The sequence below is a fragment of the Papio anubis genome, chromosome 8 (assembly GCF_008728515.1).
Source record: "Papio anubis isolate 15944 chromosome 8, Panubis1.0, whole genome shotgun sequence".
In the NCBI taxonomy this organism is placed as follows: Eukaryota; Metazoa; Chordata; class Mammalia; order Primates; family Cercopithecidae; genus Papio; species Papio anubis.
Genome location: NC_044983.1, coordinates 21,678,553 through 21,704,326, shown reverse-complemented (window position 1 = coordinate 21,704,326; position 25,774 = coordinate 21,678,553). Strand labels below are relative to the sequence as shown.

The following is a 25,774-nucleotide window of genomic DNA, read 5'->3' as shown; positions in this document are numbered from 1 at the left end:
ACTGTCTAGATGTTAACTCTCTCTTGTCCCTTGCCTTTGTCTACACATTAACTCACTTTGCCCTTAAGCTGGGGCCCTGAAAGGAGATAATATCATATATACAGCTGAGAAGGGGGAAAAAAGCAAATCTGGTTAAAATCCAGGCTTTAAAAAAAAAAGAAGAAGAAGAAAACTGGGCAAGAGAAGAGGAAATCAGGAGAATCTGCATTTGGTAGACTTCCAGGGTCGGTCTGCAAAGCAACGGGACTGACCCTATCTGAGAGTCAGGTCAGGCCTGGCTTCAAGAACCAGGAACCTCAAAAGCCAGAATCAGGCCTGGAATTTTGCTTTTGGCTTTGAGCTTCCTCCCTTTGCGGTGACACTGCCCCGTAATTAAAATGACCACGGGAAGGTGGGAGGAATGAGGAACACCAGGATGACTCTTCAGCAATGCATGTAATACCCACTCCCCCACCACACACACACTTATAATCATTCCTAGCCAGATCACCACAGCATACACCACACGTTGCAGAAACAGTGCAGGGCAGCACTTGGCATCAAATGGATTCCGTCAAATCTCTTTCAAGGAGAGAAACCCTTACAGAAGGCAGTTTCAGCAAAAGGGCCCCAATGTCATAGAATCAGGGGTAGGTCAGGGCATGGCTCTTTAGTGACCGTCTCAATAAATGCACTAATGGCCAATTTTTACAAAGCAAAACAAGTATCTGCAAACCAGCCAGGCACGCTTATGACCAAGGTTGGCTAATGGGAGGAGAGATGCTTTTTGAGCAGAGTAAAAAGAGAGGGGCAGAAGTTATTGCTGGCCATATCTATGTCTCCATTGTTGAAAAAAATGAATTTTGTCAAAATAAAGGTACTTTATGCTGCTATCCATATTTCCATTCCAAACCCAAACAGAAAACAACAAAAGCCAACCCCACCAGAGAGAGGAAAATAAAAGCTCAGCCCTCCCCAATAAAACATGCCTTATGTAAGAGCTGCTGACAGATTTGCACCCCCCACCCCGCCTCTCTCCCTCAAAACAACCAAACAAAATGATTTCAGCCCTTGCTTGCAGAGAGACGAGACTCAGACAAACAGAAGAGAATGGGGGTAAAATTCGCAAATCCCCGGAAGCTTAAGGTGGGAAAGGCCTTCTGCGTTGCGAGTCCTTTGTCAGCCATAAAACTTCTTGACCTTTTAAAGCTTAGTTAGATCTTGGCGTTGTAGAGACCTGTTGTACCAGTTTTTAAATAGTCTCAAAGAAGCTGTCCAGATAACTTTTTTTTTTTTTTTTGAATCCAGCATTCAAAAGTTTTGTTTCTATTCAGGGTTTCTCCTATGTCTGATCATTAATTGCTTTTGAATGTTTAAAAACAAAACAAAACAAAAATAACAAAAAAAGAAAACCCACATAACAATAAAACCAAAACCCCCTCTGTCACTGATTTCTCCCCAGGCTTCAGAAAGCGGAGGGGAACAGAAAAAAGCATGTGTGTGCGCGCGCGCGTGTGTGTGCGTGTGTCTGGGTGTGCGTTGCACACACAACTCTGAGTTCTTTATTCATGAGCAAGCGGGCCGAGGTCGAGGCGGCTGGGTCACAGGGAGGAACACCCTGGGGAGGGACGTGTTGAAGAAGAGAACTTTCTAACTCCAGACAAACGCTTTCAAAATACCGTTGGCTAGGTGGCTGTTTCCTTGGTGGTGGAAAACGTCATTTAAAGTCCTTTTCATGTTTTCATAGCAGGCAAAATACATGGCGTGGGCCGGCCCTGCACCCATGACCATGACGTTGACGCCCCGCAAGGGCCTCCAGAAGCCTTCAGTCCGCATGATTTTCTGGAGGGCTCCGTAGATACTTGTGTACCGGGCTTTGGGATCTGGACTCAAACTCTGCATTCGTGTCTGGGAGTAGGCAAGAAGAGAAAACAAACAAAAAATAGAGTTAATCAGGATGGTAAAGAAGGAAAATAAGACCTGGAGAAGGAGAGAGGGAGAAAACAATGTTCATAGTATCACCAGATTTCTCTGGGAAGGAAACGTTTGAAATTAAAATGAATTCTACATGGACATAATGAAATCTACATGAATGTGTGCATGTAGATTTCATCATGCCCCACAAAGGGAGAAAGAGAGAGAAGGCTGTGGAAGAGGAAGACCTTCCCCTGCCACTGGCAAGTTGTGTGGCCTCTGGGGAATCCCTTAACTTCTCTGGGCTTTAAGACCTTCAATTAAAATAACAGAGTTGTTGCAAGCAGCAAACCAAACAATGCATATGGAAACCCTTCAAAAACTCAGAGTCCTAGATAGATGTAGAATTGTCCTGTGGTGCCTACTCTGGTTGTGAAGACTTCTGTGTCCTCACTTATCTGAAACCTCCGTGTTCTGGAAGCTTCTATTCAGTCCCTACACCATGAAATCTCTCCGAATCCTCCAGCCCTCACTTACCTTGTCACCTCTAAATACCTTTTTACATTTCATTTTTATAAGTTGGCACTTAAATATAAATGGTCTTGTTCTTAATTTCTTTTTTTTAAGTGAAAGCAAGTTTGTTAAGAAAGTAAAGGAATAAAAGAATGGCTACTCCAGACAGAGCAGCATTCTTAATTTTTTTGCATGCACAATTTTGTGTCCTTGAAGCAGAGACCTGGCTTTCCCCTCCTCTGTCATCCCTAGGACACCACCCAGGAGGGAAAGGCGCTTGCACAGGTGTGATGGTTAATTTTATGGGTCAGCCTGAATGAGCCACAGTACCCAGATATTTGCTCTAACACTAGTTTAGATGTATGTACGAAGGGATTTTCTAAATGAGATTAACATTTAAATCAGTAGACACTGAATAAAGTAGATTAACCTGTATACCATGGGTACATACACCCCATTTAATCAGCTGAAGGGCTCATGAGAAAAAAACTGGGTCTCTCTCAAGGAAGAAATTCTGCCTCCAGACTGCCTTCAGACTCAAACTGTAACATCAGCTCTCCCTAAATCTACAGCCTGCAGATTTTGGACTTGCTAGTCCCCACAATCATGTGAGCCAATGCTCAAAGTAAATCTCTCGATTTCTAGGTAGGTAGGTAGGTAGGTAGATTAGGTAGGTAGGTAGGTAGGTGGATTAGATAGGTAGGTAGGTAGGGAGATTAGATAGGTAGGTAGATAGACAGATAGATAGATAGATAGATAGATAGATAGATAGATAGATAGATAGATAGACAGACAGACAGACAGACAGAGATAGACAGAGAACAGGCAGAGAGTTAGATAACCTCTCTATGTAGCGGGATATAGATGTCTCTGTCTCTCCTGGTTTCTGTCTGCTAGGACCTAGGGAAGGTCTTCAACCAAAGGCTGGTCTTATAAACCCAAGTAGACTTTACACATCCTAGTATCTGTTTCTCTGGAGAACTCTGATTAGTACAGTAGGTAAGAAATACTCGCCAAGTGGAAGATCACCATGGCTCAGTCCCACCAAAGTAACCACATTCCTTCCTTCCTTCTTCCACCCTCCCTCTCTTCCTCCCTCCCTCCCTTCCTTCTTTCCTGCCTCCCTCCTTTCCTTCCTCCCACCCTTCCTTCCTCCCTCCCTCCCCCACTCCTTCCCTCCCCACTCCCCCCACACACACACATCCTAGAGGAGAAGCTTTTCAACTTTTGGCAGGGGTATCCTTTTATCTCCAAACAAAATCATACAAAAAATCTAATCCTATATATAAAAAAGGAGGGCGTCTCTGATTGAAGACGGGCAAAGGACTCTCTGGGGCTCCCTGTCACTACCCAGGACAGACAGCCCCAGGTACCCCAGGGCTCGGAGGAACAGTGAAAACCAATCACCTGAATTAGTGGTCATTTTCAGAGTTCAGATTTCACCAGCTATTAAAACCACAAAGGAAATGGACACACCAAGGCCAACTTTTTATTTTGCCCAGAAAGGACACAAAAACAATAACAATATAAGCAACAATCACCACCGCCCTCTACCGCAAACATCATTTCCTAAAAGGGCATTTTTAATGCTTGAAAAAAAGTAAGGGGCTGGGCCCGGTGGCTCACGCCTGTAATCCCAGCACTTTGGGAGGCCGAGGCGGGTGGATCACAAGGTCAGGAGATCGAGACCATCCTGGCTAACAGGGTGAAACCCCGTCTCTACTAAAAATACAAAAAAAAAAAAAAATTAGCTGGGCGTGGTGGTGGGCACCTGTAGTCGGGAGGTTGAGGCAGGAGAATGGCGTGAACCCGGGAGGCGGAGCTTGCAATGAGCCGAGATTGCGCCACTGCACTTCAACCTGGGCGACGGAGCAAAACGCCGTCTCAAAAAAAAAAAAGGAAGACTACCTCTGATTATAAAATGGTACCTTAAATTAGATTTAGCTTTATTTTTTATTTTTTTCTTTGATACGGAGTCTCACACTGTTGCCCAGGCTGGAGCGCAGTGGTGCCATCTTAGCTCACTGCAACCTCCACCTCCCAGGTTCAAGCGATTCTCCTGCCTCAGTCTCCTGAGTAGCTAGGATTACAGGCACCCTCCACCATGCCCAGCTAATTTTTTATATTTTTAGTAGAGATGGGGTTTCACTATGTTGGCCAGGCTGGTCTCAAACTCGTGACCTCGAGATCCACTTGCCTCGGCCTCCCAAAGTGCTGGGATTACAGGCGTGAGCCTCTGCACCCGGCCATATTTAGCTTTATTGAAAACTCGGTACTCTGCTCCCTTTTTCCTACCACAGAGTGGTGAAAACAACTTCTGGCCCAGTCCAAGGCAGCTGCCAAGACACCCGGGCCCCAGGGTCCTGGGGAGGGTGGCCCTGCACCCTTTGGTTTTTTAAAGTGATTTCAATTTTAAGTTGTTTCAAAAAGGATTTGATCTGATTTAATAAGATGATACATTAGGCTAGGTGTGATGGCTCACACCTGTAATCCTGGCACTTTGGGAGGCCAAGGCAGGAGGATCGCTTGAGGCCAGGAGTTTGAGACCAACCTGGACAATATAATGAGACCTCATTTCAACCAAAAAAAAGAGAAATTAGCCAGGCATGGTAGCACACCTCTGTAGTCTTGGCTATTTGGGAGGCTAAGGTGGGAGAATTGCTTGAGCCCAGGAGTTTGAGGCTGCAGTAAGCTATGTTTGTGCTACTGCACTCTAGCCTGGGTGACAGACGAGATCCTGTCTTAAAAAAAAAAAAAAATAAGAATTAAAAAAGGGATACATTATAAGCAAGAAAGACCAAGGGAAGGACAAGCAAGTGAATGTGCCAACCAAGAAGGTATCTGAACCAAGAGAATACCCAGGTCACGGTCACAACCCCTCATTCAGCTCCCGAGTGGCCTGTTGGCCAGACCAAATGAAGTACACACCACGCCAAGTGCTCATGCTGGGAAGGAAGAGACAAAACTCCTCCTTTAGGACACATGAAATCGCTCAAGTTTTAGAGCAAATAAAGCTTCGCATGTCACCTGGCTTCTTCTTATACTTGCCCCTGACAAAAAGTGAGGGTACCAGGTGGTACAATGTGGCTGTCAAGAACCCCAGCTTTGAATCAGAGAGAACTGGGGCTGAATTCAGATTCCATCACTCATGGTGTGACCCTGGGCAAGGTCATAAAACTCTCTAAGTTTGAGTTTCCCCACTTGAGAGAATGGTTGGGAAAATTAAATGGGATAATACGTGTCTAAAACCATCATTATTGTCAGTAATAACACAAGAGTCCCCTGTCGAGGGGCTACATGATGGGATTCATGGAGAAGCCAAGTGATAGGGTTCTAGTGTATGACCTTCCAGGGTTGTGCAGGCCACAGAGGTGGGTTGTGTTTGTCTTGTTCACAGCAGATCTCCAAGGACCAGTAAGATGATTTATTGGGAGCCCAATAAATATTTGTTGAATGAATGATTGATGAACAAACAAACTCAACTTAGAATACCCACCGGGGTGAAAGGGTACTGTGTCTTGTCTCTCATTCCCACCAGGGTGAAAGGGTACTGTGTCTTGTCTCTTAGCCCACCGCCCCTAAATAGGAGCCACAATTTCTTGGACTTAGCCATCCTTGCCATCACCTTTAATTTGGACCTCACGTGTCACTGCATTTCTCAAACCTAGGTGTGATCTGCAGAACCACATGTGGAGCAGAGGCAACCTGTCCCGGGGGGACTAACGCGGGCCTGTGAACAAGAGGTGGCTCCAGGCAGCGCCCTTCAGGGGAGAGGCTCCCATACCTTGGGAATGGCAGTGTATCTTCTTGGGGATTATCCCTGACTGGAGCCCTGAGGTTTCCAGCCTAGGGCAAGGTCCTACCAAGGTTTTGCAAGCCCAGCCTATGGTCAAAGGCCTTCCTTGGGTTCCAGAGCCCTGCTGAGCAGGGGTGGCAGTCTGAGCAAACACAGAGCACGGAGAACTGGCTACTGAGATTGCACTTTGGACCTGACGCTGGCTCTGGCTACAGCCCAGTGGCCTTGGCCATGGCATCTCATCTCTCTGGTCCCCAGTGTCCTTGGCTGGAAAATGAAAGGGAGGATCAGAGCAGGGACTGATGATCAGAATCACCCGGGAAATGTTTGAAAATACCCATCCGTAGACACCACCCCAGCACGCACTGATTCAAGTCTTCTTTTTCTTTTTAAAGTTCTCCCAGACGATTTCGATCAGCACTGAGCTTGGGGAACCACTAAGTGACCATCTAGACCCCTTCCAGCCCCAGCCCTCTGCCTGGGCAGTAGGGAATTACCTCTGGTTACCTCTGGAGGGAGTGGCTGAGAGAAGGCAGGGGGCACAGAGGGTGCCCGGGCTTTACAGTCACCCAGTTCGAGGTTGTCAATCTCAATTCCAGCTCTGGGACCTCAAGCAGGTTCCTTAACCTCAGGGCACGGCCATCCTTGGCTGGAATAATCTCCCACAGAGCTGCTGGGAAACACCCGGCACAGGCTGGCTGTCAACAGTGACTGTCCCCATCCCACCCCGTGATAACGTGAAGCCATCAAGAGGGTCTCCCCTTTAAAAAACTGCTCATGTCAGCCAGTTAGAGGCTGGCATCACACCAAGACTTACAGGGACATTTGGAACTGATTTCTCACCCCCTCCCCTTTTTAAATTAGGGGTAGGGCAGTTGGAGTAAACACTACTGAACCAAAATGCATCATTCTCTTATGAAACAAAAAGGTCAACTGTGTATCTTTGTGCTGTGAAAGAAAAATAAAACCTCAGGGCCCCAAACTCACTATGTCAAAGGAAAAGAAAGTTAAGCTTGGGAAGTGAGTCATGCAAACCTGACCTTCTTTTTGTTCCCAAACAGACAGCTGTAATTTCATAAGCTTACTTTATCTTATGTAAAACATAGATTTACTCAGTGCAAGACCATGATTGACTTTCCCTAACTTCCTTCTTTTCACACGTAAAATGCAGATTCACTGAGTGCTAATCAGAGCCTCACAAGAATGGTACCACTTGCCTCAATGCCTACCCTTCCTCCTTTTATTTTTCTTCTCTCCCTCCTGCTTGCTTTTTCCCCTTTAAATACTGATGTTCCCAAAGCCCTCTTTGGAAAAAGCACAGGACACAGATCCTACTGTAACTTGTGTTTCTTTTTCCTGGTGCATCCTCCACCTTGACAGAATAAACCTCCAAAAGATTGAGATCTGCCTCAGTCACCACACCTCAGTGGACTTCTCTGCCCTCAGAGTCGTTTACTCAAGGGCAGGCCACAGTTAATGACACAAGCCCCAGACAGAGGCAAGTGGTCCACGAGTGCAGAGATGGGCCTGGTCAGGCCCCTGCTGGGACCACTGCAGCCACAGCAGCCAAGTTTAGGGCCAGAGCCTCATTCATCCTGCAGCACCATCATTTCTTCCACCTGCCTGCAGGGAGCACCCACTGAGCTTGACACCAGGATACAGAGGAGAAAAAACGATGGGGATAAACAAGGAAAGTGTGTGATAAGAGGAGGAGGAAACGAACCACAAGGATGCCTCGAAGTAGTGTAGGGCAAGAGGCCAGGAGGGATCAACCCTGCAGCAGCCTCAGGAGAGGCAAGAGAGGCAGAAGGCAGGCGGCTAGGAAGGCAGGCCAAAGTGGCCACAGCCAGAGAGACAATAATCAATTTAGTCTCTTTTTTATTTTTTATTTTTATTTTTTTAAGACAGGGTCTCACCCTGTCACCCAAGCTAGAGTGCAGTGGTGCGATCACAGCTCACTGCAGCCTCAGCCTCCTGGGCTCAAGCAATCCTCCCACCTCAGCCTCCTGAGTAGCTCAGACTAGAGGTGCGCACCACCACGCCCAGCTGATTTTTGTAGAGACTGGGTCTTACTATGTTGCCCAGGCTGGTCTCAAACTCTCAGGCTCAAGTGATGCTCCTATCTGGGCCTCCCAAAGTACTCTCTTTTTTAAAGCTCCACTACCCGTAAAACGTAAAAATGAAGGCTGGGCATTTTCTATTCCCTGAGGATCAGAGAGGGGAAAAAAAGTCTGGGAGTGAGTGGAAGCAACTCAAGTGTCCATCATCAGATGAAAGCATAAACACAATGTAATATATCCATACAGTGGAATATTATTCAGCCTTAAAAAAGGAAAGAAAATTCTGACACAGGCTACAACATAGATAGTTCTTGACAACAACATGCTAAGTGAAATGAGCCAGTCACGAAAAGACAAATACTGTATGATTCCACTGATATGAGGTGCCTAGAGTAGTCAAATTTGTAGACTAAAAGTGGAATGGGGGTAGCCAGGGGCTGGGGTGAGGAGGGAACAGGACAGAGAGGTCTTGTTTTATGGGCACAGGAGTTTGAGTTTTGCAAGATGAGGAGAGTTCTGTGGATGGATGATGACGATGGTTGCATAATAATATGGAATGTACTTAATGCCACTGAACTAACTGTATGCTTAAAAATGGGTAAGATGAGAAATTTTGTTATGTATATTTTACTACAATTTTTAAAAATACAAAAAAAGGAAGTGAGGGTGGAGAGGAGGAAAAAGGAAACGAATGAATCAGGATGCATAGAGACAGGGCAGAGATTAAAAATACACACACACGCACGCACACACACACACACACACACAACCGGAGACAGAGAATTTCACAAATCTCTTTTCCTGTCCAGGTTTCAGTTCCTGCCCAAGACCTAGCTGCCAGTCTCCCGTTCAGTAAAATCAGTTTCCATGTTTGCATTTCAGTTCTCCTCTCTTGGAAATTCATAAGCACATTAGCATACTAAAGCCTCTGGGAAATCCTTCAGGAAAGAAACCCATTTCTCCTGGTTTTCCGAGGCACTTCCTAAACCTCTGTCTTTAGCAAGGCAAGCCTTGTCTCATTTAATAACCAGAGACACCTGACCGAACACACGTGTGAAAACATAACTGTAGCCAATGGGAACCTAAGCCCTTGAAGCAGCAAGTACGGAGAACATCCAGGTGTCAGAGAGAGTCAGAAAGACCCCACTGGCAACTGTGTGGGGAGCGGGCCGAGGCAGGCGGTTGTGTGGCTGGCCCCTGGAGGGGACAGGGAGTGCCAAATAAGCAGCTGAGAGGAGCCCTCGTGTGCTGCCTGTGAACATGCATTCCTCCTCTGCACCTGCCTGCAGGATGAAGAAATGTGTCCTGCCCGGGGAATCAAGAGACAAGGGTCTCTGGCCTGACACTGCCACTCCCAGTGTGACCTGAGCAAGTCCCCTCCAGCCCCAGAACTAACTGCTCCAGGACAGTGAAACTCCCAGTGATGTGAGCTCTGTCTCTGCATCCACTGGCTCCACAAACTCCTAGCAAGGCTAGAACGAAGTGAAGGGTCAGCCCCTGACACCAATTCTCCCCTAAGATGACAAAACAGGAAAGGCCTGTCTCACTGGCCTGTTCTCTCACTGTGGGGAGGAGGGAGAGTGGAAAATGCACATTCTGTCCCAGGTGAGCCGGCGGAATCATGTAACAGGAGCTACAATGCCCTTGGGAGACCGCATCCAGCCCAGCCCCCACCTTTTCAGATGGGAAACTGGAGCCCAAGAAGGAAAATGACTTGTCCAAGATCCTGTGGGTAAGGAGCCTCTGATCCAGGCCCAGGACCAAAAGACAAAAGAGAAAAGAGAAGGGGGCAAGTTGAGCCTGGTAGGGGGCCTCAGGCCCTTCTGTGGGTCCTGCAGAGGTCATGCCACCCAAGCCAATCCCCTGTAGCATCAGAAACGCAGCCACTGACTCCCTGCCTGACCTGGTGACAGCCTGTGACTCCCACCTCTCCAATTTCTCAAAAATAAAAAACTTTCCATGTTCGAAGTTCACGTGGCATTTCTAGGACTGAGGAAATAATCATGTGAAATCTACTCACTGGCCCGTTCTAAAGCATTTGCTTCACACCTCCCTTGAGCCAGGTGCAATGGGGATACAGACAGGAAACAAACAAGCACTGTGATACCATGAGCAGCACAACTCTGGCGAGGAGGGGCAGGGCTGAGCCCTAGAGGCTGCTCTGCACCATCTCTATTGCAGACTTTCTTCCAGAGAAACGAAACAAGGCTCGGGCACCTCGAAAGTGTTAGGATAAATGCCAAATGTTAGCCTCTGCTGCCCAATGTCTGCTTCAGAATTCAAAATCGAACCGGTAAGTTTTTTCTCTTGTCTGTCAACTGTTCCCAGCTAGCACTGACATTCACTAAATGAACCACAGTAAACTGTGGGGCCAAGCCCAGCCCCCTCCCTGTTTTCCAAGCCTCACCCTGCAGTCCCCTGGCCAGCAGCTCTCCCATGTCCACCATGAGCCCATCCAGAGCTCCATGCTCCTGCTTCACTGGGGTCTGCTGAGGACACTCTCAAGACACCAAGAAGCCAACTCCCATCCACAACTGTCCAGAAAGGATCAGACCAAGGAGCTGGTTCCTGCAGAGCCCTCCCTCACTGAAACTCCACGCCACAAATCAATCACAATGCGAGGCCCAGGAGGAAAAGGCCTTTTTGGCATTGTGCTTTATGGAAAGGATTGTCTTCCTAAGTAAAGCCACAAACCTCATCCATGCCTTGGAAAGCCCTGTCTCACCTTCCAGCATCCTTAGGAGGCACACACTACAAATGCAGAAACCCAAACCACATCAAAGAGCACCACGCACACTAAAACCACCGGCGCTCCCCGTCCAAAACCACCTGCTCCTCGTCCAAAACCACCAGCCTTCCTCACTCGAACCTCCTCCCTTCCTAGGCTCCTTTACAGAAGAGGGACTCTTCACAGGGCTTTGGATGGTCACACCCTGGCCCTTTGAAAAGTCATGTAAAAATCATGCAAAATTGGCCAGGTGTGGTGGCTCACACCTGTAATTCCAGCACTTCGGGAGGCCAAGGCAGGCGGATTACCTGAGGTCAGGAGTTCGAGACCAGCCTACCCAACATGGCAAAACCCCATCTCTACTAAAAACATAAAAATTAGCCGGGTGTCGTGGCACACGCCTGTAATCCCAGCTACTCAGGAGGCTGAGGCAGGAGAATCGCTTGAACTCGGGAGGCAGAGGTTGCAGTGAGCCAAGATCGCACCATTGTACTCCAGCCTGAGTGACAGAGCAAGACTCTGTCTCAAAAAAAAAAAAAATCATGCAAAATAAAGCAGGAGGACATCACTCAACATCATTCCCACACACCGCAGGCAAGAGCAGAGCAGCACAAACAATCCTTTAACTGCAGCTCTCAAAGCACAAATTAGAAATATGCCTAATTTCAAGATTCCAAATCATGTCTTTTTCTAACGTCTCCCAAACTGGCAAAAATAAATACACAAAGAGAATATACATATAACGTATACACATATACACACACAAATAAACACACATATATATACACATATATACATAGACACACATATATATACATGAATATACATGTATATACATACATACATACATATACACATATGTATGTTTTTAATGAAAAGGAAAATTTGAGCTGGGTGCAGTGGCTCACACCTGTAATCCCAGCACTTTCACTTTGGAAGGTCGAGGCAGATGGATCACTTGCTGCCAGGAATTCAAGGCCAGTCTGGACAACATAGCAAGACCCTATCTCTTCAAAAAATAATTTTTTAAAAAAATTAGCCAGGCATGGTGGGTGCCACTTTAGCTACTTGGGAGGCTAAAGTGGGAGGATCACTTGAGCCCAGGAGACTGAGGCTGCACTGAGCTATGATCATGTCACCACACTTCAGCATGAGTGAGAGAAAAAGACCGTTGCCAAAAAAAAAAAAAAAAAAAAAAAAATGGTGCTCTTAATGTTTTGAAACCAGCAAGAGAAAAATGATTCCCCTCAAAGTAGTCATTGCCCCCACCTCAAAAAAGGGGGAGTGGGGTGGGAAAACAATTACCTATCAGAATCACATGGCAGGGGACTCAAGCAAAGTTAGAGGAACATACATTCCGAAAAACACTTCCTGCTCATCTGAAGAGTCTCTGGTCAAAACCACCATTTTGGAACAAAGAGCCAACCAGCTTGCTAGAAAGTCAGCCAGAAAAGCTATACCAAGACAAAATGAAGAGTTGAGACCTGGTGGAAAACACTTGTCCAACTACATCAGGTCTACGTGGCTTTCCCTCCCTCACCTACAGGAAGGCCTAGACTTCCTTTAGCATTCAGGTCACCCTGATGTTGGAGAGGGGAGAAAGTGGGTTCATATGTGTGAGAACAAACCATAAAGGCTCCTCTGTCTTTCCACCTATGTCCCCGAATGATCCCAGTTTTCAGAAGGGTCACATTTGTCCCTCTGAAAAGACCAGCCGCAGTCTGACCTCCTGGACATCTGCCGCCTCTGAAGTGGACCACAGTGGATTCACGCCACCTGTCACTGATGCTCTCCAGACACAGTCCTGAAACACTCGGGGTGTACTGGGGCTTCAGGAGGCACTGCTGTTGCTAGGGACAAAAGACTCAGTGAAGAGTTTTCGTTGCACATTTGGTAGAAAATAACAATTCTGCTAAGACGGCAATAACCAAGTTCCTCAGCCTCCCAGGAGAGAAGCCACAGCACCAAACCCCCCTTCTCCTTGGAATAGGTCACAGCAGGGCGTGCTATAGGGTAGAGATCCAGACTCCAGATCACATCCAACCTGGAGAAGGTGGCCAGAAGGAAGCCATTTGAACAGCCACCTAGAAAAAAGGAAGAGTGTGTCAAGCTGTAAGAATCAGAGCTGTCGTTACAATCTCTCCTACACTATTTCATTTTGTGACTATGTACATATGTTACTTTGACTGGAAAAGAAAAGGGCAGATTTGGCATGGAGAGGAAGAAAACAATTCTCACTGCAGGAGGATGTGAACATGCTGGTACATCTGGGCAATGAGGACCTGTGGCTGCAGGGTCTGGTGTGCAGAGAAGACAGCAGTCAGGTAAGGGTTGAGAGGCAGCCTCAGACTTAGGAGAGCAGCTGCAACCCTAGATGATCAATTAATGTTTGCTGGAAGAAAGGCAGGATGGGGCTAGACCATGCAAGGCCCTGAATACCTTGCTGGAGTGTGTGGAATTTACTTTATGATCAGGTGTCTTCCATGGCTACGCATCGCACCTAACAGCAATACGATGGGAGCTATGAAAAGTCATGCAGGAAGCAAGACAGATGGGCTCTTCAATATCTGAGAGAAAGCAACAAGCCATGCAACAGAAGCCCTCTCTACTGGGGCCCTGGATGGGCTGGCCGCCCTCTCCAAAGCTGCAGCTGCTTGCCAGGTCACCATTAACATCACATACCAGTTAGATTTCCCTATCCGCCCATCGGCAGCAGCTCCTGGCCTTGCCTGTGGTTCTGAGGGTGCCAATCCCACATCCCCTGACCCTAGGAGCCCCATCTGATCTCCACCCCTTCTCCAGAAAAGCCTCCAATGGAAGGAGGGTGAGACGGAAGGGTCTGTGCCTGGCCCATGCCCAGCGTACCGAGAACACACTCAGAATATCCCATATGTGGCCCACCCAAAAGGATTAAGTTATCTCTGCCCTACAGGTGGGGCAAATTCCAAAGATGCCAGATAACAGGACTAAGATTTCATGGGTGCAACTGGTGACCTTGGGAGACGGAAAGGGAAGGGACAATCCTGGATTGGAGGAGGAACAGAGCTGCCAGTCTCTCCTGCCCAGCTGCCCTGCCCTGCCCTGCCCTGGTAAGAGGGACAGTGCCTGAGTCACAGTTCTTTCTCATCCTGCATCTGGCACTGATACACTGTATGGCCTCAGGTCAATGAACTTGCTTCTCTGAGCCTCCAACCCTTCTATGTAGAAAATAATTATAACAATAAAAACAGCAATATTAGCAACCAGTTATCCCCATTCTACAAATGGGGAAACTGAGGCACAGAGCGACCAAATGACTTGCCTCAAGGTCACAAAGTACAGAAGCAAGGTTAGAAAGAAGCCAGGCGGTCGGCCAGAGTCATGCTGTTAACCACTAGGCTATCCTACCTCTCACAAAGGGATGGATGCTAAAGGATCCCAGGTGATCTTCAACTTCCCCTCTGTCCCAATATGCTCTGTTTCTGCAACACGCTAAGTCCCACGGATGTCACCTCCTATGTGCCTGACCTTGGGGAAACCTCCTATGTGCCTGACCTTGGGGAAGACCCTGTGTCAGAGTCACCTAAATCCTCACCTGTTCATGTCCACAAAGCCCCTGGGGGCTCTGTCTATGCCCAGCTGCAAGAGTGTAACTTACAGGCAAAGTCAACAGCCCTGACCCGCGGAGGTCACACAACTTATCTGTTCCACAACCCTGGTCATCACGAGACTGGGCAATAGTGGTTGGTTCAATACAAACCCATTCTGTCTCCTAAAGAAGCACTTGAGACATTAACTAGCTGAGGTCACAGAGGGGCATCTTGACAGATGAAAGCCTGGCACTCCGTCAGTATTCAAAGGCTAAGGTTGAAATATTCCAACCGTCAGGTTGCTTTCAAGAGAGAATTGAATTCACTGCTAGTAAGCTGGACTAACCAGGGCCTTTCCTTGACTCTGCCAGCCTTGTCAATGTCACTGGTCCATAAACATCCCACTCATAAGGAAGGAAGAAATGCCTCATCCTCAAAATTGTTTAGTTTTTTTGTTTTTCGGGTTTTTTTCTTTTGTGAGATGGAGTCTCACTCTGTTGCCCAGGCTGGAGTGCAATGGCCTAATCTCGGCTCACTGCAACCTCCACCTCCCGGGTTCAAGCGATCTCCTGCCTCAGCCTCCTGAGTAGCTGGGATTACAGGCGCATGCCACCACGCACAGCTAATTTTTGTGTTTTTTGGTGGAGACTGGGTTTTACCATGTTGCCCAGGTTGGTCTCAAACTCCTGACCTCAGGTGATCCACCCACCTTGGCCTCCCAAAGTGCTGGGATTACAGGCGTGAGCCACCGCACCCAGCCAAAATTGTTTTCCTTTTGTATATAGACACACTCACTGAAGCGTCACAAGGCTGCACAGAAAAACAAATTTAACACAATGTCCACATCAAAACACCATAGATGCACATCAACCCATGTGCGGGGAGATAAGAGGAGTATCCAGGCACCTAGAGTATGTTCACCGACTCCACATAAGGCTCCCGCCAGGCTCCCCGCTGCAGCCCGGCAGCTCTGCCATCATCGGTTTTACACGATGGGGCTCCCTGTGAGCTTTCTTTTGCTTTCAGAGTTCCCCTACCCCTCCAACCTCCCCAACTTCGTTCTGCCAGTGAGCAAACAGTTAGACTTGCCCAGGCTCCCACTGCCAGACTCGCCCCTCTGACCAGCCTGCTACCATATTTTGCTGAAAATCCCAATCACAAAATCTCAAAGAAACCGACTTCAACCACCCACCCAATGCTCAAAGACCGTCTCTGCCCACAAGAAACATATGTTCTGGTTGGGGACACTAGGTGCCATGGGGACAGGGTTGGGATAGGATGGGAAGGGTGTCAAACAGTCAATAAAGACCTCCCAGGTAAGACAGCGTTCCTTCTGGGCACGTGGCCTGGGCAGCAGGAAAAGCCAGAAGGACCAGCTTTGAAGTTCATCCACTCAACCATTATATAGAGAGCTTCTACTCCACTCCAGCCACATTCCTGAGAGCACAAAGACGACCCCATCCCCACCTACCACAAGGTAGAAATCCTATTCTATTTTTCAGCTATATGAACTTGGATAAGTAACTTAACTTCTCTGAACTTCAGTTCCCTCATCTGTAAAATCCCCTAACCATGCTTCCTGAGATGAACGAGAAATCCATTGATTCACCTAGTGGAGTACAGTAGGTGCTCAATAAATGTTTATCTTCACCGGAACTATTTTTAGAAAGACTCCTGTATATTCCCTACCTGGTAAGGAGAAAACCACCACCTCGGTTAATCAAAATGGCTTGAATTGTCATTAAGAACCACAGCACTTAGCTTCATCTTGCTAGAAGGTCTGGGTGTTTTTCTCTACTTGCTGATAAATGGCCATTTGGCCCAAAGAACAGCACTGCAGGTTTGAACTGAATCCCTCCTATCAGACTACAGAAGAAAATGACTGAATCAAACAATAGATCCTGGAGTCCCAGGTGAAGGCTATAGCCAGCCATAGGGCACTGGCGTTGGGAAATCCAGGTCACAGTCCCTGCAGCATCACGAGGAAGGGACAGAAATAAAACCCCATCCTGACCCTAGGTCCCCCCTCGCACACCTTTCAGTTTCGATGGAATCTACAGCCCCAGGACCTCAAACCTGGAGGGACAGGCTTGGAGACCCCTCTGTATCTAAATCCCAGCTCTGCGGCTTCCTCTTCCATGTGTCCTTGGGCAACTCACTTCAGTTCTCCGCCCCCTTTTTTTATCTGTAAGTGAGGCTCCTAATGGCCCCTACTGCCTAAAGTCTCCGTGAGGATTCGAGGAAAAGCCCTTTGCATGGGGTCTGGTGGACAGCTGCCTGCTGCTTTTATTTCTGCCTTTTTTTCCCCTCTTTGGATAAACAGCAAAAAAGACGTCATTCTTAGCAATGACATCATTTTTACCAATTCCTTCCTAAGACAAGCTGCCTAGGAGCAGGATCTGCCCTGGTTGGGAGCACTCTCACCTGTACTGACTACACACGACACTAGGATGTGGCAGGACCACCTGAGCAGCCCTTCCCTTCAGCTGCCCCAACTCACGGAAGGGAAACCAAGACCCCAAAGAGCGAGGGGAGGGGACTCGCACACGGTGGCCACCTAAGGGACTCTGATCCCTCCCCATTCACCTTTCTTCACTAATCATTTCTAAATGGATGGACTAGCCTGCTTAAATTAATCCTGATTACATAACAAAGAAAACTTAGATAGCTGGCAGAGAGGTGGGGGAGGGAAATCACTAGTATCAGTTTACACTGGCACAGAGGCCCAGACAAAAGTGCTCTGGGAAGCTCACTCACCTGCTCAGAGCCAAGGGCAGCTCTGGGGACCTTTGACCAGTGCTGAAGTCCAGGGCCAGGGCTAGGCAGGGACCCTGAGGGCCAAGATTCCCAACACTGCTGACTGGTCTGGTGTGGCCAAGTTCATACTAGGGAAAAGGCCCTCCCTGTTGCTGAGAGCTTGCTAGCCTCTGAACTATAGGGAGACCAGCCCTGGGGGCAACAGCCAAGTTCAGCTACAGGACTGGGCACCAAGAAGCCCATGCTCGACAGTAGCCCTGGAGGACCTGGGCTCCCCCCAGCCCGTGGGTGCGGGCACGTTCTCTGGTCCCTTGGAATCTGGGTGCTACAGGGCACAGATATTTACACCGAGTGTGTCTCACTAGACCAAACATCAGTGCTCCCCAAACTGTACACCTAGGTAAGATGGACAGAGCCCTGTTCCAAGTTAGAAGATCTAAATTCTGTCCCGCTCTGCCACCCAATCCCTGAGCAACTACGCAATCATTTCACCTAGTTGGGCGTCAGTTGTCCACACTGCACAGGCCAGGGAGCCAGGCACCTCAGAAGCCCATGCTGTCTTCCAAGCCGGGTGTGGTCCTGCCAGCTTCTAGCTTCTACAAATCCAGTTCCCACACCCTTGGCGGAGGCCACACCTTCTAAAGCACACCCCGCTATTAGCCTATTATCCACAGAAAAAAAGGATTTTTAAAGCAGCCCTGTCGCCAGTCTCCTCTTGCTCATTCCTTCATGTATAATTACGCCAAGTGATGCGTCTGCGTGACTCCCAGGAAAGGTGCAGAGAAACGTGAAGGAGGGCGGCAGCACTGTCATCTCTGAGCCAGTGCCATGCTCGCTAAAACACACGCTCAATAAATGATGACCAAGGATGCAGAGATGAACTCAATTCCACCCACAGGCAGGTAACAAAGCAGGTTTTGGTTTTCTCGCTTTTTGTGGTTTGTGGTTTTTTCTTTTTTTTTTTTTTTTTTGAGACGGAGTTTCACTCTTGTTGCCTAGGCTAGAGGGCAATGGCTCGATCTCGGCTCACCGCAACCTCCGCCTCCCAGGTTCAAGAGATCCTCCTGCCTCGGCCTCCCAAGTAGCTGGGATTACAGGCATGCACCACCACACCCGACTAATTTTGTATTTTTAGTAGAGACAGGGTTTCTCCATGTTGGTCAGGCTGGTCTCAAACTCCCGAACTTAGGTGATCTGCCCGCCTCAGCCTCCCAAAGCAGGTATTTTAAGTCCTCCTCAAATTCTGCCTGCTGTGGATGTCTCCCCTAGCACAACGCACCTGGCCACAGTCTGGGGCCCACCCCACAGGTTAACAGCTGGGGATGTAAGCCCCATCAAAGCTGGGCTCTGGAATTTAGGGGTGCCAGGGAGCAAATGAGGGGTCCAAATTTCCCAGATCCTACCAAAGCCAGATTTCGCACAAAGGCTACTAACTTGATAGCGACTAACCACATGGTGCAAGTCACAGCTCTAAGCCACAGCTCGAAGGGATATTCTTTCTCCACACACCTTTCACACTGATGACAATCACAGAGAAAGATGGCAGGACAGCAGATGTACCAGGCTCGCTGTTCGAAGGGTCTCAGGGAGAAACACCAGAGGAAACAACCGCAAGACTCGACTTTCAACCTCCGGGACTCACTTGCTGAATTTATGCCAGACAATATGAACAAATTACTTCCGAAGCTTTTGGATGAGTCACTTCAAGTTGTACTGGATGCAAAAGGTAATAGCAGGAACCTTCATGGGTGAGATTCTTACGCTAAAACCCTCTCCCTGGAAACCAAGAGCTCCGGCATATAATTTAAACCAAAGCCGTCTGACCAGAAGGGTTTCCAAAAGTGAGAGGAGGAAGCGGGGACCAGAGATGAATGACTCCTCGGACCACAGAAGTCTCAGCTGGTAAAACTACAGGATCGTTCTGCAAGAAAACGATGCCACTACCTAAATGTCAGCGCAGTGCTAGGGACTGCTGGACCTGAGGGAGCAGGTGTCATCTCTGCCTTCAAGGAGTTTATAGTCTAGTAGAGGAGAGAAAAAGTACTAAAAATCCTATCGATAAAAAATCCCAAACTCTAAATGCCATGAAGCAAAAGCAGATGGTGCAATGAGGGCAAATGCAGGGGGACTTCATTTAGATTTGGGGAGGGGTCCTGGCAGTGACCACTGAAGGTGAAGCTAGGGTAGAAGGAGCAACAGGTGGAATGTGAACAGAGGCTCCGAGAAGGCTGGTGTCACCTGAAGCCTGCTGAGTACCAAGAGATGAGCCTGGAACGAAGTGTAGGATATACAGCCCATGCTGGGCCCTGAACACCAGACAGAGCAGGGGGAGGGTATTTTACTCTTAATGCTGTGTTTCCATCTATGTGGTCCTCGTCTCTTGCCTTTGGCCAGGTGCGGTGGCTCACGCCTATAATCCCAGCACTTTGGGAGGCTGAGGCGGGCGGATCACCTGAGGTCGGGAGTTTGAGACCAGCCTGACCAACATGGAGAAACCCCATCTCTACTAAAAATACAAAATCACGTGCGGTGGTGCATGCCCAAACCGAAGCCATTGGGGAGGCCGAGGCAGGAGAACCGCTTGAACCCAGAAGGTGAGGCCGTATGAGTCAAGACGTTTCACTGCACTCCAGCCTGGGAGGGGCAACAAGAGCAAACCTCCATCTAAAAGCAAAAGCTGCACCAGGCGAGTGGCTCACGCCTGTAATCCCAGCACTTTGGGAGGCCGAGGTGGGTGGATCACTTCAGGTCAGTGAGACGAGACCATCCTGGCTGACATGGTGAAACCCCGCCTCTACTAAAAATATGGCACCAGCCGGGCGTGGTGGCAGGCCTGTAGTCCCAGCTACTCGGGAGGCTGAGGCAGGAGAATGGCCTAAAACCCGAGGCGAGTTTGCAGTGAGCTGGAGATCCCGCCACTGCACTCCAGCCTGCCAGGAGCAAGACTCCAGCTCAAAAAAAAAAAAAAGGCTAGGCATGGTGGCTCACACCTATAATCCCAGCACTTTGGGAGGCCGAGGCAGGTGGATCACGAGGTCAGGAGATCGAGACCATCCTGACCAACGTGGTAAAACCCAATCTCTACTAAGAATACAAAAAACTTGGGCTGGTGTGATGGCGCCAAGGCCTGTAGTCCCAGCTACTCGGGAGGCTGGAGAAGAATCACTTGAACCCGGGAGGCGGGGAGGTTGCAGTGAGCCGAGATCATGCCACTGCAGTCCAGCCTGGTGACAAAGACTCCATCTCAAAAAACAAAAAGAAAGAAAGAAAGAGAGAAGAAGAAATGAAGTGAATATAAGAGGAGGCAGTTCCCTACTGCAAAATCTACAGGAAGTGCAAAACACCATGGCAGGGAGACCCCGCAGGGAGGCTCCCCAGCTCCCCAGCCCCGTCATTCCCACGGATGCACCCCTGGAATGATGGGCTAACCCCATCTGTGCTGCTGGCAGTGCGGGGTGACCTTGGCCATGCTGGCTGACCCCTGGATGACTCAGCTTCCTGGTAGTGAACTTGTGAAAGGTTCTGACAGGAAGGAGTCAGAGAGCTGTAAACAGAGCCTTCCAGAAGCATCTGCCACACTTCTCCCCTTGATTCCAGGGCGGGGCTGTGGCCATTCAGCATTTCTGTAATTGCCCAGATGGATGATTTGCAGTCTTGAAGCGTTGTCGTTGGAAGTTCCAAGTAGGTTAAATAAACTATCATTTATTTCTAGGCAGGCAATTTGGAATGCAGGGGCCCAACATGGTACATGGGCCGCTGGTCCTTCCCACCACTGCTCAGCCCCCCTGCAAAATTCCAGGGGAGGGTCTTCCCAGCTTCCGCTGCAAAGCAAAAGTGCTTGTGAGCCTATATTTTACACCCAAAGTTGAAACAGGGAGTTAAAGTTATACTGCCAGGTGAAAATAAGGAGTGGAAATTTTAGAACTGGTGAGTTTCCAAGAGAACCATGTAGTGTTAGTTCAATCTTGCCATTTTATAGACAAAGAAATTAAGACGTAGACAGGTGTTTTTCCCAGAGTCGCTTGATTGGTGGGCCCCTGGTCATCTCAAGCTAATTACAATTCACCCTAAAATGCAAATCCAAGTCTTCTATGTGTATATCTACAGAAAGATCTGCTTTTGCCTTTCTTCTAGTCCTTGCCTTCCTTGCCCTCCAGTCAAGCAACACCATGAATGGCCGGTTCTGGATTGACAAATGTTCTCCGACGCTCTCCCAGTCCCTTCCTTACACTCGAGCTGCTCAGGTGAGATCTGAAATCTGTTTTCAATTTCAAGTCACTTCTGGTAGAAACCCAGTTTTGCAGTAACTTTTGGGTTGTAGGATCTGAAAGAGAATTTCAGAAACTTCCTTATGATTGATTTATCAGAAAAAGTGCAAAAGATTCTTGGAAGAGACCTCAAGGGAATTTGAAAACAAGAATTCTTATCCAAGGTCAGGCAAAGCGTCACCAACCAGCCGGCTCCCAACTCCTAGAAGTCTGTGGGGCGAGCAGTGCTAATTCCAAGGATAAATGGAACCTACCGGAACCTAACATTTTGTTAATACACACCACACCCCAACCCCCATAATTGCAAACTGCAGTTCTAACACCTCTACTTCCTTCCAAAATTTGAAAAAAAAAAAAAAATTTAAAACAAATAAGTAGCTAAGAGTCATTCCAACTTGTGGATGAATTTTTTTCTTATGATTTTATCACCTGCACAATTAAAAGTCATTTCTGAGCTGATATTTTTGAAGCTCTAAGGGCTAAATACAAATCTACCTTAATTTTATAAGTAAGGCAATTTAACACTTCACCCTTCCTGGCCCAAATATATAAATATACACAAATATATATACACATACATATATATACACGCAAACATATATATCCACACACACATATATATATACACACACACATTAAAATTCAGTTATTGCCTGAGAAGCCAAGGTTCAAGAAAAAAAAATTTTAAGCACAATTTCATTAATAGAGAGATCTCCAATCTTACATACACTTGAGGTTTCTAACTCCTTTCATAGATAACCCTTCTCCCCACACAGGGCATTTTCTGTTCTTTTATTTATTTATTTTAATTTTTTTTAGAGACAGGGTCTTGCTCTGTCACCCAGGCTAGAGTGCAGTGGCATGATCATGGCTCACTGCAGCCTCAAACTCCTAGGCTCAAGCTATCTTCCCACCTCAGCCTCCTGAGTAGCTGGGACTACAGGTGTGCACCACCACACAAAATCAATTTTTTTTTTTTTTTTTTTTTTTGAGACAGAGTCTTGCTCTTGTTGCCTGGCCTGGAGTGCAATGGCACGGTCTCAGCTCAATGCAACCTCTGCCTCCCGGGTTCAAGCGATTCTCCTGCCTCAGCCCCCCAAGTAGCTGAGATTACAGGCATCCGCCACCACACCTGGCTAATTTTTTTTGTATTTTTAGCAGAGACGGGGTTTCACCATGTTGGCCAGGCTGGTCTCGAACTCCTGACCTCATGATCCACCCGTCTCGGCCTCACAAAGTGCTGGAATTACGGGCGTGAGCCACCGCGCCTGGCCCATTTCTTTATTTTTACTTTTAGAGGCGGGGTCTTGCTCTGTTGCTGAGACTGGTCTTGAACTGCTGTCTGCCAGCAATGCCCCTGGCCTCAGCCTCCTGAGTAGCTGGGATTACAGGTGTGAGCCAGTACACTCATCTACATTTCCACAGGGCATTTTCTATGCTTCTATCCTGACCATTTCTTCTGAGTGACGGCTTGGCATTGTCTAACGACTCTGAAAATGGCCCACACACGTGCTCCTTCAAAGCACCCAGCAAAGAGATTTTGTAACAAAGACCCCTGTGCCGGGGAATCTGTGGACACAAATAGAGAGGATAGCAGGTCTGTGCCCCTGTCACCGCACTGGCCTGTTGGAGAAACAGGACTCGGTTTCCAAAGCTGCAAGATCCAAGAGCTTCCGTCTACACCCTGGACTATCATGGACTCCAGGGGGAAAGTCCCCAAGCTCTCGTCTCAGGCCCTTTACCAAGCCCAGCTGACTGTGCCCTTGGCATTTGATAGCAGGCCACCTCTGACAGAGGAAGGCCACAAGGAAAGAGAGAGGACAGGAAAGCGTCCAGCTCTCTAGTTACCTTTCAAAAGAGAGAAGAAGTGACACACGAGTCTGAGCTTCCAGAGCAGGCCCTGGCACTACAAGATCCCAGGTCCATCTCTGACCTTTGGAAGGCACAGCTGTCGCCTACACCATCCTCAAGTCTCTCTCTGCCCTACAAGTTGTGACCTGGACCAGGAAAGGTCACTCAGGCTAACCCTAAACCTGCACACATCACATGAGCATGTTTTATTTTTAGCAACTTACCTGGCCACTGCTCCACCAGCCACTACTGCCACCCATTATGAGCCAACGATGAGCAGAAATGCCTCTAATGTGACCGCTTAGCCTTCCTTCCTCCCGTTTCCATCCTCCTCGGGTCCTTAGTTCAGCAGTGAAAGTTCCCACCCGGGAGGAAGCAGGGCTTCTCCGAAAGCCACCAGGCAGTCAAACAGGGAATTAAGATTTCAGAACAGAGAGGAGAAGAGCTGCCCCCTGATGACCCCAAACCACAGACACTTTCTCAGCTCAGAGCAGAACCCCAGATTAGAGTGTCAGTGGGATGTAGGCATCCTGGAGATGGCATTCCCAGGCACCTTGGGAACAGGCCGTGACGTTCTTAGGGACAGAGAGAATCGTACAGTTTAGTTGTAACATCCACATCTCCTTCAGGTCCAGATAGAGATACTGAGATATTCCTTCCTCGGGGGCACTTACTCCTCCCCATGAGGTTCAGGATCCCTGAAGACAGTTCATCACTCCTGAAAGGAATGATTCATTGGACATCTGTCCTTCCTGCCACATCGGGGCTCCCATGGGGAATGCCTGGGTTGTGTCAAGCCTCCGCCTCCCTAGTGCCCAGCACCCACGGTCATACCCCATAAGCCCCATTCCTTAATTACAGTCACGCATCGCAAATGATGGGGATATGTTCTGAGATATGCATTGTTAGGTGACTTCATCCTTGTGTGAACATCACAGAGTGTACTTACACAAACTGAGAGGGGATAGCTACTGCACACCTAGGCTGTACGCTATAGCGTGTTGCTTCTAGGCGACAAATCTGTACAGTATGCTCTATACTGAATACTGCAGGCGACTGGAATACCATGGGTATATGTTATCTAAATGAATCTAAATATAGCAAAAGCACAGTGAAGGCTGGGCGTAATGGCTCATGCCTGTAATCCCAGCACTTTGGGAGGCCAGGGTGGGTGGATCACCTGAGGTTGGGAGTTTGAGTCCAGCCTGGCCAACAAGGTGAAACCCAGTCTCTACTAAAAATACAAAACTAGCCGGGCGTGGTGGCGCACACCTGTAATCCCAGCTACTCGGGAGGCTGAGGCAGGAGAATTGCTTGAACCCAGAAGGCAGAGGCTGCAGTGAGCCAAGACTGCACCACTGCACTCCAGCCTGGGCAACAAAAGTGAAACTCCATCTCAAAAAAAAAGTACAGTGAAAATACCATATAAAAGTTTGTTCTTTGCCAGGCACGGTGGCTCACGCCTGTAACCCCAGCACCTTGGGAAGCCGAGACGATTCTTTTTTTTTTTGAGACGGAGTCTCACTCTTATTGACCAGGTTGGAGTGCAGTGGCATGATCTCGGCTCACCGCAACCTCCAACTCCCAGGTTCAAGTGATTCTCCTGCCTCAGCCTCCCGAGTAGCTGGGATTACAGGCATGTGCCACCATGCCCAGCTAATTTTGTATTTTTAGTAGAGATGGGGTTTCTCCGTGTTGGCCAGGCTGGTCTTGAACTCCTGACCTCAGGGGATCTGCCCGCCCTGGCCTCCCAAAGTGCTGGGATTACAGGCGTGAGCCACTGCACCCAGCCAAAAGATTTTTTTAATGGTACACCTGTGTAGGGCATTTACCATGAATGGAGCTTACAGAACTGGAAGTTGCTCTGGGTGAGTTTGAGTGAGTGGTGGTGAGTGAATATGAAGGCCTAGGACATTACTGTGCACTACTGTAGACTTTATAAACACTGTTCACTTAGGCTACACTAAATTTATTTTTTAAACTTTTGCTTTCTTCAATAATAAATTAAATTTCAAGGTTGGGCATGGTGACTCATACCTGTAATCCTAGCACTTTGGGAGGTCGAGGCAGGAGGACTGATTGAGGCCAAGAGCTTGAGACCACCTGGCCAACATTGTGAAACTCCATCTCTACAACAATTTAAAAATTAGCTGTGTGGTCGTGCACACCTGTAATCCCAGCTACTCAGGAGACTGAGGAGGGAGGATTCCTTGTACCCAGGAGTTCGAGGCTGCAGTAAACTATGATCGCAACACTGCACTCCAGCCTAGGCGACAAAGCAAGGCCCTGTCTCTAAAAATAAATAAATAAATACATACATACATAAATTAATTAAATTT

At 48.1% G+C, this 25,774-nt stretch overlaps 1 protein-coding gene across 3 annotated transcripts in view; it reads right to left on the bottom strand.

Moving 5' to 3' along the window:
* SLC25A37 (solute carrier family 25 member 37) overlaps nucleotides 1–25,774 on the bottom strand; it is a 47,918-nt gene that overhangs the window by 7,466 nt on the left and 14,678 nt on the right. For 2 of the 3 annotated variants that reach the window (XM_003902543.4, XM_021942141.2), the window contains one exon: nucleotides 1,659–1,887. In XM_003902543.4, coding sequence (XP_003902592.1) covers nucleotides 1,659–1,887 — 229 coding nt within the window. Of the gene's footprint in view, nucleotides 1–1,179; nucleotides 1,888–25,774 lie in introns of all 3 variants that reach the window. The other variant, XM_031669437.1, reaches the window with a different exon arrangement.